This window comes from Phoxinus phoxinus, assembly GCF_949152265.1.
Source record: "Phoxinus phoxinus genome assembly, chromosome: 13".
Lineage (NCBI taxonomy): Eukaryota > Metazoa > Chordata > Actinopteri > Cypriniformes > Leuciscidae > Phoxinus > Phoxinus phoxinus.
In genome coordinates this window covers 17667208-17680953 of record NC_136888.1, presented here as the reverse complement: position 1 = coordinate 17680953, position 13746 = coordinate 17667208, and the positions used below count along the sequence as shown (strand labels likewise).

Sequence of the window (13746 nt, the reverse complement as noted above, 5' to 3'; positions counted from 1 at the left end):
GATGTTTATCATGGAACCATATAGAATATATATATTTTTTAAGAGTGTAAAGCAATCTACATATTGTTTTACCTACATATTTTTATGCACATGAGTTTGAACCTGAGTTGAGAATGTACTGAGTTGGTTTTTGTACACTAGGTTGTGCTGTTGAACTTAGATTTAGCAGTTTAGTAAGGCTATATTCAGTGGTATATTTAAAGGTATTAAAGTTGATTAAGGGTGAATGGTCTGAAACACTTCTGTGCATGTTGGTTTGAGGGCAGTTCCACAATAACCCACATTCAACATTAGCAGCTTTCTTGTGTGTTTGCAGTAGTTGTTAGATTGTATCTGATAATGATTTCTATCTGTTTTTAGCTTAGTTTAATTGTCCTGAACCTTACTGGTTATTGTTACACATCTACCATTATTCTGAAAGTCTGACCAACCTTTTCAGGATGACCTAGCAGTAGTTGTCCTCTGCATGTCTAATGCAAAGTGTTTTCTCAGGATAAGCTGCTTTACCATTACATTATGGGGAGCACATCTTTTCAACAGCTGGAATCAATTTGCACAGAAATATCTTAAGATCCCCTGGACTGCTGATGTCAAAGGGATGCAGGTTACATCTGCAAGATAATACACACAATTACACAGTGAAATAGCATTATTAATGCTATTATTACCTCAAATTAAGGCCTGTGTATAGCATGCTTTTAAATCCCAATATTATTGTGTGTGTGCATCAGAAAGAGAGATAATCTGTTGATTATTCCACAGTTACATTTAACATTATGAACTCAGAGTAAGACATAATAATGTGTGTGTGGATGTGATATGTAGGCCAGTGCAAATTCCTGCTCGGGGTGATTGGAAAGAATGAGAACAAATATGAGCTCTGTTGTTTTCAGTGTGTTATATAAACTGTCACTGTTTGGTACTGATCATCACAAGTTTCAAGTTATCCACAATTGTTTTATATGTTAATTTAGGGCTGCCAATCAATTAAAAGTATAATCAAATCAATCACAAAATTTGCTGAGAAAATGAAGATAATTAAAAGACATTGTGATAATTGAAAAGTTACTTTGTATTAGTTTAGATATATTGTTTGTTGTACTTCCATAACTGAACATAAGACTTTTGCAGTACACATCAATTCATTTTTCAATGTTCAGTCATGCTTGTGCATTCAGTCTAAAATATTCATTGTTGAGTCAGACTGACGTCATTGGTCATAGCATCATAGCAGCTTTAAAACTTCAGCTTTAAAACTTCATCTAGAGACCCCTGCTTTCTCTTCTAGACTGATTCTAGCAAGACATTTTCAACAATGCTGTCCCCAAAAGTATTAATCTGTTGGAATAATAAACACACATAAGCAATAAGAAATAAGCAACAAAGACATGTAGTCCATGTAAAATATGATATTGGGGACCGAAAGAGAGTGAGAGAGAGAGAGAGTAATGAAGACAAAGGAGATAGCCAGAGAGAGAGAGAGATAGAGATTCTGTGATTTTTCAGGAAAAGCAGTTCAGAGGGAGGCCGTTGACGTGGCAGAGAGGAAGTGGTTTCAGTCCGATGGGGGAATGAGGAGTGAGGAGAGGGGGAGCCAGGAGGGAAGGAAAGAGAAAAGAGAGAAAGCAGGACTGTAAAAAAGGGAATAAAATGTAGCTTCGTCGGTACTGTGAAGACTAAAAGTTTATCAAACTCATCGTCTGCAGTTTGAGGAAAGGGTTGGAAAATTAGGGCTAAAATACACATTTTAAGAAATGATCACATGAATAACAGCCTCAGCAGAAATGCTCCAAATCTGAATCTGTTTATAAAAATGTAACGACATTTTAGTCATATAAGCAATATCACATAAAAGGGTGCTGTTGATTTGGCCATAAAAAAATTAAATCAGTGATAAAATGACAATTGTGTGTGCACTAGTGCATTAGAGGACTATTGGGTAATTACACTGGAACAAACACTAAAAACACACTGTTTTAAAATATAGCCACAAAGAAAATATTATATGAGTGAAAGAACTGCTTACTAACCTTGTGCAAAGTTACACAATTCAAAAGTTTGGGGTCGCTATGATTTTTTAAATGTTTTTGAATGAGTGCCTAATGCTCCAATGTATCGAATGCTCACCAAGGCTGCATTTATTTGTTCAAAAATACATTAAAAACAAAAATACAAGTTTTAAACAGTAAAAAATGTACATAGCTTTTTTCTATTTTTTATTTTGTTTTAAATTTAAAATGTAATTTATTCCTATGATGGCTAAGCTGCATTTTCAGCATCATTACTCCAGCCTTCAGTGTCACGACGATCCTTCAGAAACATGCTGATTAAGCTGCTCAAGAAACATTTCTTATTATTGTCAATGTTGACGACTTTATTTTAACACTACTTACTGTTTTTGTTGAAATCGAAATGCATTTCTTTTAGCATTCTTTGATGAATAGAAAGTTCAAAGGAACAGCATTTATTTGAAATATATATATATATATATATATATATATATTTATATTTATATATATATTTGTATATATTTTTTAATACATAAATATATATGAAATAGTATATAATGATATATACATAATACAATCTTTCACCTCCTGTCATGACCATGTACTGTAAAGCTGGTAAACCCGTAGGTCATGGTTTGGCAGATTAGCATTTGGCAGTTACGGTAGTTAGCCCCTGCTTTTTGTTCGGTTATTCAAAAGTGTAATCTAATTAAATACTTTTCCATGTCGCAATAGCATACATTCCAAAAATGTCATTAATGATTTTTGTAGATAGGTGAGAGAGCACTAATAATTCTAATCATGTTAATGCTAATAACAACCATTGATAGGCATAGTTTTTTTTCTCTCCTAAAAATAGAGAAGCATAGTTGTGTGCACTTATTGTGTCAGAGAGCACTGGCAGTAGGATGTCTTTCAGAGAATCTGAACAAAGTTGGAGAGAATGTGAGTATGTGCTGACTGTGTGAGTATGCTCTATTTTCATAGGCCATATGTTTCTGTTTAAACTGTTTTAAAGGGGCGGAGCATCGTTTGATTGGCATCTGTTTCCCCTTTCTCTATTGCCCCGCCCCTTGAGCCTTTAGCTCTTGGTGTATTTTCCTCATCTCATCTTTCACTCCTTTCGTCAGCTACCCCTTTTCCTTTTCTCTCTCGTTCTTTCTTTTCCCCCTTTGCTCCATTTCTTTATTCAGTCAGGCCTGTGTCCTGCTGCAGAAGGGATCTGAACCTCTTAGAGGAGATGCCAGAGCCCATATGAGTCTTGTCGTTGGTTGGACCCCTGGGCACAGGGCCGGTAGGATGTGCTTCAGGTTGAACTGTGCTTGCTCAAAAGCTTTTACCTTGGAACTTCAAGGCGGGATGAAACTGGATGAATAGTAGGATTTGTTGTACCTGAGCCTTTTGAATGTTGAGACATTAACTCCACATATCTGAGCCTCTTTGGGCCTGTGTTCTTGTTGATTCTTGGATGACCCTTGATCTGTTACCACGTGCTGATTGGCTGGGGCTGTGTTGGTGTCGGTGAATGGCGCGGCGCAGTTCAGGTGGACACGGGCGGGGAGGCAGCTGGCTCACGGCCTGTTTTTTTCCATCATCCTCAGGGAAAGAGCGTGGAGAAGCCTTGGGTGCAGAGGAGTGTATGTGTGTGTATGTGGTGACGGCGGACTATCAGCGTCAAGAGAATACAGAAATCAGCCTGAAAGCAGGAGAGAAAGTGGAGGTGATTGAAAAGAGTGAGAGCGGTGAGTGACACACATTCATAACATATTCTCATATGTACAGTGGGGTCTAAAAGTCCAAGACCATGCGTGAAAATGCTTGCATTTTGCATTTTATAATGTAATGCAACATTTTTAATTACTATGAACTTATATCAATAAAATTACATTTTGAGTGAAAACTTCAATTGAAAAAAGAACATGAATGTCTTCGTATTTGATTATTCTCTCTTTTGCTTTAATGACATCAGCACTCAAGCTGCAAACTCCACAAGTTTGTCTAAAATCAGATAATCTTGTTCTGCAGCATGATTTGAGATTCGTCTTTCATGGCAGTTGTGCTTATTTTTATTTTTTCATGACCTTTTTGGAAGCTAAATGAGAGAACAAGGATATATGACTGCCACAAAATGACCAATTTAATTCAAAAGACATGCAAAAAGCCTCAAAGGTGGAATAGATCTGCTATGCTGCTGCAGAGCAAGTACAGAGACTTGCTACTGCCAAAACATTCACAGACATGCCTCTGTGAGCATATAAGACATGCTGCTGCTGCACATGTAACATACATGAAATAACCCCTGTAGCAGATCTATACAGGTGGAGCTGGGGTTTTGAAAGCGCACTGCAGACTGCTAACTAACAGCATATAATGCAAAGCATTTGAATGTTGAACTGCAGCTCATTTGTCTGCTGATGCCACAGCGACCAATCAACTGTGTAGATAACAATGTGATCGCTGACAAATTGAGTTAAAGGGGTGGTTGATTATGATTTCACTTTTCTAACTTTAGCTAGTGTGTAATGTTGCTGTTTGAGCATAAGCAACATCTGCAAAGTTAGGACGCTCAAAGTTCAAAAGAAAAGGGAGAACTTTTTTCTTTTAAAGAAATAGCTTTTTAAGGACTACAACAAACAGCTGGTAGGGACTACACGACATTCCTCCCGGGTTAGTGTGACATCTCCAACCCTAGAATTCACCCGCCCCCGGAACACGATTTATAGATTATCAAGAAAGAATATGCTAATCAATGACTAAGATAACTCCACATAAGATAGCCTACATAAATTCATCAACTAACCATTCAGAAATGTCCTGTTGCATTCTACATGTTGTCACTTCTTCTTGAGTCTCTCCATCATTGTCCGACTCCGGATTAAACATTAAAGGCTAAAAGTTTTTGAAATTTTCAGTGCATGTCTGTGAGGTAAAAGCGAGCTCTTGAAGCTCCGCCCTCTGTTCCCGAGAGCAGCAGTTAATTTGCATTTAAAGGGACAGACACAAAAACAATGCGTTTTTGCTCACCCTCAAAGTGACAATATGAACATGCTATATAAAAATCTGTGGGGTGTTTTGAGCTAAAACTTCACATACACACATGGGGACATCAAAGACTTATTTTACATCTTGTGAAAGGGCATTATACCACCTCTTGAAGGACCAATCAGCCTGCGCCATCTAATGTTTCATGACAAAATGTTTTATTTTGCCTCTACAACTATTTGGATGTTGGAAAAATTTTAGCACATGTTATTGTCAAGATTTATAAGTAAACATTGCTTGTTTTACTAGAGTTTAAATTAACAATTGCTTGGTTTACTAGAGAAATATCCCACCACAGCCAGGTACTTGAGTGACGGTCTTTAGACCGTCTTAATGGATCCTCCAGAATATTTCCTCTGCAGAAAAAGTGTACGCTAATATGCGTATGTGCACTTGTTTGTGTAGATGTCTTTGTGTGAGTGTGTGTTGCTGAACTCTTTATGTTTAAGTCATTATGAGCTTAGAACACTATACTCTCTCTCTTCCACTGACTGCTCTCTTTTTTGCCATGTCTGATTTCTCTTCCTCATTAGTGACTTCTAACATCTGTTAACATGTCTCTCTATCTTACATTTGTTTGGAATATTCTGATTCTGTTCGCACGCACGCACGCACGCACGCACGCACGCACGCACGCACGCACACACACACACACACACACACACACACACACACACACACACGTTATATGTTTATGTGTCTCAAATTTCCTCAGTATATGATGCTTTTGCAGAGTGGTGCATGCTAGGTAAAGGTCCTTAAGATATTTTTTTACACAGCATAATAAACTGGATCTGGCAACCTAGTTTTGTTTGCTCTAATGAGTGTTTCACACTGTGAGCACTAACTCAAGGCAGGTGTGTGCAACTATCCTGACAACATTCTTGTGATAAGCATAAACATTTTTGTGGTTTTATTTTTTGGGGGTATTTTCTAAACATCTGTGAAGTATATAGCTACAAGGGTTAAAAATATGCATTGCAAAATATAATGCAAAATGTATTGTAAAGAATTTTGTAAAATACACTACCGTTTAAAAAAAATGTTATTGTTATAATATTTCCCAATATTTGTTTCTACTGTATTTTTAATCAAATAAATGCAGCCGTGATGATGAGCATAATAGACAAAAAAAAAAAGTCTTAACAACCCCAAACTTTTGAACGGTATAGCGTAAGGCGTAAGCATTAAAAATATTTGATATTGTTAATATCTGAAGTTAAAAATTAATTAGGTAAAGTTCAGGTAAATGTTTCATTTAAAATGTATGTAAAGTACGACACTTGCACATCATCAATAAAGATCATATAGCTTTGAAGTGTACTATAGGGGTACAACATTCATATTTATACTTTGCTTCACCACTCTATCCACCAAGGGGTCCTCAGCCTGGTTTCTATTGCATTAATCACAGATGCATTTTGCCAAATCCTTTGTCCTTAAAAATAATGTTTAATGATCTGATTTTCTTTTTGTTTATGTTGATGTGCTCAGGACTATTAAGACAGAGGGGATGTGACCCAATTCAAAAGAACAGCTGGAATCAGTTACATCAGTGGTATGTGCTCACTGAATTTCTCTTTTTTTCTCTCTCTCTCTCTCTTTAGGGTGGTGGTTTGTAAGAACAGCTGAAGAACAAGGTTGGGTTCCTGCAACATACCTTGTCTCTCTCACAGGACGTCGAGACAGCCACAGAGCAACGAATGGAGAAAGTAAGGCAAAGATACACTGCTAAACTACATATTTATCCACCCACGCTGCTGATAAACTGATTTAAGAACCGTTGAAGAAACAAGGCACATCTTTTACAGCAGATATCAGAGCTGCTGGCTATTGTAAAACACAAGCAGCTGCCAAATGTCCTGTTTTTCTTTGTCTTGCGCAACCCTTAACTCTTAACAGTTTCCATCCATTCGCTCCACGAGATTTATGGGTGAAAACTGTTGGTTAAGTCTGTTATGGATGCAAGTTCATGCCATGTCAGCACATAGAGTCTTGCTTGGATGAAAACCATTCAGTCATCAGATCGTAGACTAGGGACCCCCTCACTCCACACCACACACACACACACACACACACACACACACACACGCACACACACACGCACACACACACACACACACACACACACACACACACACACGCACACACGCACACACTTTTCTTGGAGCATTTAACAGCCTGGGAGTGGAAATTCCAGCAAAGATGTCAGATTTTCCATCTCTTGGTCCAGAAGGCTTTTGCTGTACAACTGGGTCCAACACACGCTGACCCACATTACAGAGAGAGAATATGACTAGAGGTGGAGACTAGTTTCTGCAGTGTCTGCATGTTTTGATTGGTTTTTCCACTGCAAAATGAAAATGGCAAACAAACTAAATGCACAAGATTACATAAAGTAGCCCAAATGATTATTTTTTCAGTTTAGGCATGCTTAAAGATTTATGTATGTTATTGTATTAGACAACAAAATATCAAACCTTATTTTTTTTAAATATATGTAAATTCACCACAAACAAACCTTTATCCAAAACATTTCACAAAGTTTGTTCAGTTTGATATGATAAATCAGACATACTGTTTGAAATTAGGGCAAAAGGCATTTTTTTGTTGTCAGATGTCAGTGGAACATGTTCATAGTTAATGTGATGAACTTCACCTGTGTGAACTGACCAGTTGGTTATAAGTAATTGCAAAAAATTCTGTCACAGCACTTACATTTTTTTTTTTTAATACAAGGTTTGATATTTGCATGTAAAATTCAACAAGGTTTTCAACTGTTCTCAACCCTGGGTTATCGTCATTCTAAACGTTTAACGGCGGCGGGTAAAGCAACACTTCACACTGCCACTTTTTTACCAGCGATTAATAGCACCAGTTTTACAGTGTTAACAGCATTGCGGTGCCAAACTCGTTCAGTGCGCAAGTGCTGAGAAATAGACGACCAATCACATGCCTGAAATTCACATGCCTTGACCCAGAATGACCCAGAAATAAGTGTGAAAAGCCCTAATGAAATTTTTAAATGTGTAATATTTAGCTGTAGTAGTTAGCACACAGCGAAGAGGGAAATCCAAAATAACAGTCTTTAATGACAAATCTCAGGAGAAACTGCAAATATATAACACAACCACATAATTGAAATACAACACAGAGCCAAGAACTGAGAAATAAGTAACTATAGAAAGTAACTTAGGACCCTACGTCTAAGCATTGCATTCGGTTGTCTATGTATGTATCCAGATGCAGGACAATATACAATGTGCTCTCTTTCCTCTTTTGTTTGTAGCAGAGTGGTATATTACAGTTCAGTCCTTCAGCAGTTCTAGTCAGGATGAGCTGGGCTTTGAGAGTGGCGTCATTGTTGAGGTCATCCAGAGGAATCTGGAGGGATGGTGGTTCATACGGTAAACTCTTCTTCCACATGTTTATTCTTCACTTTGAGCTACTTTAATATGCTTTGCTTTCTTTTGCTGGAATTTACTCAGTATTTATCGGGTTTTTGCAGAAACAGTAAATGCGATTATAACATTTGCTAGGTCAGCAGTCAGGGATGTAAACAACTGGGAAAACACTCACTTAATTGTCTCGTATAGGATTTATTTCCTAACTCTCTTTTTTGACCTTCTTGCCTCTTTGATTCATTCTATAGTCAAGGGAAGATCAGAAATATTAGGCAGTATTGTTATTTTATGCAAGGTTGTTATACTTTTAAAAATGTAATTTTTATGACAATTTATTTACAGTATTTAAAGTAATTTATTTGACGGTAAAGCTGAATGTTCAGGATTCATTTCTCTAGTCTTCAGTGTCACGTGATCCTTCAGAAATCATTCTAAAGCTTCATTTAGACTGCAGGTAAAAGTGGCCCGAATTAGATTTTTTTTGCTCACATGTGACTGTTTTTCTCATGACAAACCACATGGAATCTGATCTTTTCAATTCCGATTTGCACCACTTCCATAAGTGGTACTAAATCCGATACAGGTCTGATGTTTTGCAAGGCGACCTCAGTCTGAACAGTCATATTGGAATTCATGGACTTTTACGTCACTCTCTAGAGCATCATTCATCACAATTCGGCCTCATGGGAGTCACTTCAAAGATTTTACACTCCCAAAGTTATCAAGACAGTTGGGAAAGGTATCAGAACTTATAAGTATTACAGAGTTAAAAACTCTTTTTTTGCATCCTCGTCTTTGTTTTTAATATTGCCTTCACATAAATTCACTGGCTTCCACGATAGATCACACTAAAATAAATGCGTAATCACTTTAATGTCCTCCACGTTTACTTCTGTATAACAGCGTGCGGCTTCACGTCTTTTTATCGTTTTTTTGTGCATGTGGGACAGTCCAGGACCATGATCTGTCCACACTGGAATCTGATATTGGCCACATTTAAAACAACAATGTAGACCGCTATACAAAAAAATCTGATCTGAGCAATAAAGCTTGTAGAGTGAACGTAGCCTAATATGCTGATTTGGTGCTCAAGAAACATTTCTTCTGTGTTATTTCTAATATTTTTGTGGAAACCGTGAGGCATTTTTTTCAGGACTCATTCTTGAATAGAAAGTTCCATAGAACAGCATTTTTATCTATTTGAAATATATATATTTTTGTTACATTATAAATATATTTACTGTCACTTTTGAACCTTTTAATCTTTGCTAAATAGAAGGAATAATTAATTAAACAAATCTTTACTTCTGACCCCAAACTTTTGAACTGTACTTGTTTTTTTAGGCATGTGCATTATCTCTCTCTTTCTGGTTTCCCCTCTCAGTTATGGTGGTAAGGAGGGATGGGCCCCGGCTGCTTACCTGAGGAAAATGCAAGATGGTGCCATGGCTGGTAACCAGGCAACAGAGCCAAATAAACCAGCTGTGCATGGTCAGGTGGAAATCATCGGAAACCTTATGGAGATCAGCAACCTCCTGAACAAGAAACCCATTAACGAACGGCACTCGCATACACAACCTGACACCAATGCACATCTTAACAGCAACACACTAATACATTCAGCAAACACATACATGCACTCGCAGACTGACACATATACACAGTACAACGGCGATGGAGAGCAGACTGATGCTTACAGTAACAATACACACACTGACAGAAACAGCAGCATTAGCACAGCTGCTAACATGGGCAGCAGTAGCTCAGAGAGAGACTCGGATGATCAGGTCAACCAGCACACAGACTCGAGTGTGCGTCTGTCTGTCTCAGATAGCAGTGTGTCTGTGTCAGTGCCCGATGCTTGTGTATCTGCGTCTGCTTCTGAAGCAAATGTGTCTTCAACACCATTCGCACTAAAGACCAAAACTGTCCCTCCATCTCCTGCCATTGCTCGAGTCGCACCTCAGAGATTCCACAGCGTTGAGACCAGTGAGATTTGTTCTTTCATTAATTTTTTTCTTTCCTTTTTTTTGTCATTTTCTTTCTTTTATTTCCTATCTCTTTTTCTTTCTACCTCTTTTAATTGATTATAATGTTTTTCTTTCGTGTAATGTGTTAAAGATAGTAAACACATTTTGTGTTTTGATTTGTTTTCCCTTTGAATCCAGGATCCCCATCAAACAATCAAAAACCACCTCCCCGTCGAGAAAACAGCCTGGTCAGTATGTCTCTCTCATTTTCCCTCTCTTCATGTTTCTTTTCCTCTTGCTCTCCATTACACACACAACACACACAAATAGGTCATTTTGTGGTTTATATTATGCTGAACAGCATATTCTTCTCTTCACAGGGATTTCAGTTACCGCAGCCCCCAGATCCCCCTACTGTTGAAGCCGAGTATTACACCATCGCTGAGTTCCGGTCCTGCTTGACAGATGGGATCAGTTTCAACGGAGGACAGAAAGCTGACGTACGACACTGTTCAGTAGCCTACATGGAATTATTTGTCATTTACAGTTTAGGGGTTTTGGAGAATAATACACTACCATTCAAAGAATTGAGTTAAGTAGGCTACGTTTTTTTTGAAAGAAAGAAATTAATAGGCCTACTTGTATTCAGCAAGGATGCATTAAATTGATCAAAAGTGACAGTAAAGGCATTTCTATTTGTCACAAAAGATTTTGATTTCAAATACTGTAAATGCTGTTCTTTTGAATTTTTTTTATTTATTAAAGAATCCTAAAATAAATTTACCAGTTTCTATAAAGATATTAAGCAGCAAAAACAACATTTATAATAATAAGAGATGTTTCTGGAGCACCATATCAGCATATTAGAATGATTTCTGAAGGATCAAGTGACACTGAAGACTGGTGTAATGATGCTGAAAATGTAATTGTTGTTATCGACATCACATTAAAACAGTTTATTTAAATCATAAAAAATATTTTTCAATATCACAAAATGAATGCAAGCATTGGTGAGCATAAAAAAAATATTTCAAAAACAAAAAAATCTTAAAGACACCAAACTTTTAAACAGTAGTGATATTTTTGAAAATGCCTTTTTTAAATAGTACAATTTTTTTTATTCTATACCAGTGTAAAAAAAAACTACAATATTCAAAAGTGTGACAACTAAGCCCAATGATCCCTATTAGCTGCAAATAACAATACATAAGTATCTCTATGGAAGACCTAAAGGCTGTGTATGTTTACAGGTCATTGAGAAGAACTCTGGAGGCTGGTGGTATGTCCAGATTGGAGAGAAGGAGGGTTGGGCCCCTTGTTCTTACATTGACAAACGCAAGAAGCCCACCTTGAACCGCCAAACCAGTACATTGACCCGGCCCAAGGTCCCACCTCCTGCTCCGCCAATCAAAAAGCAGAACTCACTTCCATGTGTTGAGTCTGAGGTTGTGAGCCTAGCAAGTCCACGAGTGTATGAGGAACCAGAATATGATGTTCCAGCAGTGGGCCTTGAATTTGACCCCGAGCTGTTTCTCAGAGGAGACGCACCGACTAAAGCCCCTCCTCCTCTGTGTCAGCGCATCATTTCCTTTACTGTGGGCAAGGGGGGTGAAGAGGATGATGAGGGTGTATATGCGAACGGTGGCTTCAGATCTGTCCCACAGTGTAAGGACAGTTACTCTGACATATACTCGCCCTCTGCGGCCCATCGGGCATCTATGTGGGATCCACCGGAATATGACGCCCCTACAATCGAGCCCAGCATTGACACCAATACGACACTCTACGCACACTCAAAGCAACCTTACCTCAAACAGCAGGCTGATGAGTCTAAATGCAAACCATCCGTGCGTCCGAAACCCGCAAACCAAGACTGTAGTTCCCTCAGAAGCCCCCGAAACCTTGAGCAACCAGGCCGGATGCAGTTCAGGACCTCCTGCACATCTGAGGAGTCAGAAAATGGCTCATGGGATGACTTCCAGATGAGATTCTCAGATCCATCTTCCCTCCTGTACCGCACTACTTCAGCGTACCAACGAGAAGAGCCGTGTGAGCTCAGCTTTCCTGCGGGAGTGCCGGTGGAGGTGCTGGAGAAGCAGGAGAGCGGCTGGTGGTTCGTCCGCTGGGGGAACGAAGAGGGATGGGCACCCACTTACTATCTACAGCCAATCAAAAGCTCAGAAACAAGTGATATAGAAGCCAAAACCACCGAGAAGGTTAGTTCTGAGACGTCTTGGTGTGCAGCTCCTGAGTTGGAGATTTCGGTGCAGGTAGATGTTGGAAAGATGGGTAAATGCGTAAGTTTGGAGAAGAACGAGCAGCGTGTTAACCAAAGCCTGAAGGGCGGACACAGATCTAACCAGCAGAACTGCAGGGTTGGCGTGAAGCAGCTCGCCGTCAGACCTCAGAACGTCCTTAAGGACAACACTAATACGCACACAACTCCCACAGGATGGAGGAACGACATGGTGACTAATCATGCCGCACTACATAGCTACAACGACCAAACGTCCTCTTCCGGTGTAGGTAATACCGAGAGCATGAGGCGTAAGGTACCGGTGTCAATGGTGAAGCCTAAACCTCATCTGATCCACAACAACCTGCGCGAGGAGTACGTTTCTATTGCCGATTACTACGGTGATGCAGAGACCATGAGCTTTCCTGCAGGTACGAGGCTGGAGGTCCTGGAGAGAAACCCTAATGGATGGTGGTTCTGCCGTGTGCTTGACTCGGCTAAAACACGTAAGGGATGGGTGCCCTCCAACTTCCTGGAGAGGAGGAGCTAGAGTTCTTTGATTCTGCCATCAGAAACAAAAAAGGATACCAGAATAAATGATTTCCCATTACCAAACAGCATTCATTTTAAACACTCTATCTTGACCGTGACCCCAATCAAAACGTGTTTTCTTTTTATTTCAAATGAGACATTCCGTCTCTGTTCACAAAATCAAAGGAAACACAAACAGAGCAAGTCCCAACTGTTGATTGACACCTTGTTTATATGCTGTATACTCCCACTTCTGCTGGATGATGTGATGTTATTGTCACTGAACAGGCTTTTAGTTATTTAGTTAGCTGGTCTTGATGTGCTGCAGAAGGCTTCTTTTAAAATTTCTTTGTTTTTTTTGTTTTACTAAATAAATACATCAAGGTCTGTTTACCGACTATATGCACTTTCAGAATGTCTGTCTGTCTATCTATCTGTAAATGTCTCTTTGTTTGTGTAATTAAACATGGTGCTATTCCTATTAAATCACTTCATTTTCAAACTGAGTCTTATAATAAATGTCCAAGTGCTGTTTTCCATCTTAATCACAAGCT

General features: G+C 38.8%; 1 protein-coding gene across 3 annotated transcripts; it reads left to right on the top strand.

Moving 5' to 3' along the window:
- The first annotated feature begins 3100 nt into the window (after nt 1–3100).
- On the top strand, nt 3101–13694 carry sh3pxd2ab (SH3 and PX domains 2Ab). Of its 3 annotated transcripts, none has more exons than XM_079633242.1 (8): nt 3101–3303; nt 3611–3751; nt 6659–6763; nt 8341–8458; nt 9840–10444; nt 10624–10673; nt 10806–10925; nt 11676–13694. In XM_079633242.1, the coding sequence occupies exons 1-8, from the start codon at nt 3264–3266 to the stop codon at nt 13209–13211; spliced, it is 2715 nt and encodes a 904-aa protein (XP_079489368.1). In that variant the 5' UTR covers nt 3101–3263; the 3' UTR covers nt 13212–13694. The 3 variants fall into 3 exon arrangements, with proteins under 3 accessions (XP_079489368.1, XP_079489367.1, XP_079489366.1); XM_079633241.1 differs by having other exon boundaries at nt 3252–3385; XM_079633240.1 differs by lacking the exon at nt 3101–3303 and having other exon boundaries at nt 3421–3751.
- Nucleotides 13695–13746: the final 52 nt, after the last annotated feature.

Bases quoted from the DNA above. Each gene is read 5' to 3' on its own strand.
- sh3pxd2ab (XM_079633240.1), top strand. From the start codon at position 3,535: ATGGCGCGGCGCAGTTCAGGTGGACACGGGCGGGGAGGCAGCTGGCTC. The intron at 10,445-10,623 runs GTGAGATTTGTT...CTTTGAATCCAG, and splicing joins ATTCCACAGCGTTGAGACCA to GATCCCCATCAAACAATCAA. The intron at 10,926-11,675 runs GTACGACACTGT...GTATGTTTACAG, and splicing joins ACGGAGGACAGAAAGCTGAC to GTCATTGAGAAGAACTCTGG.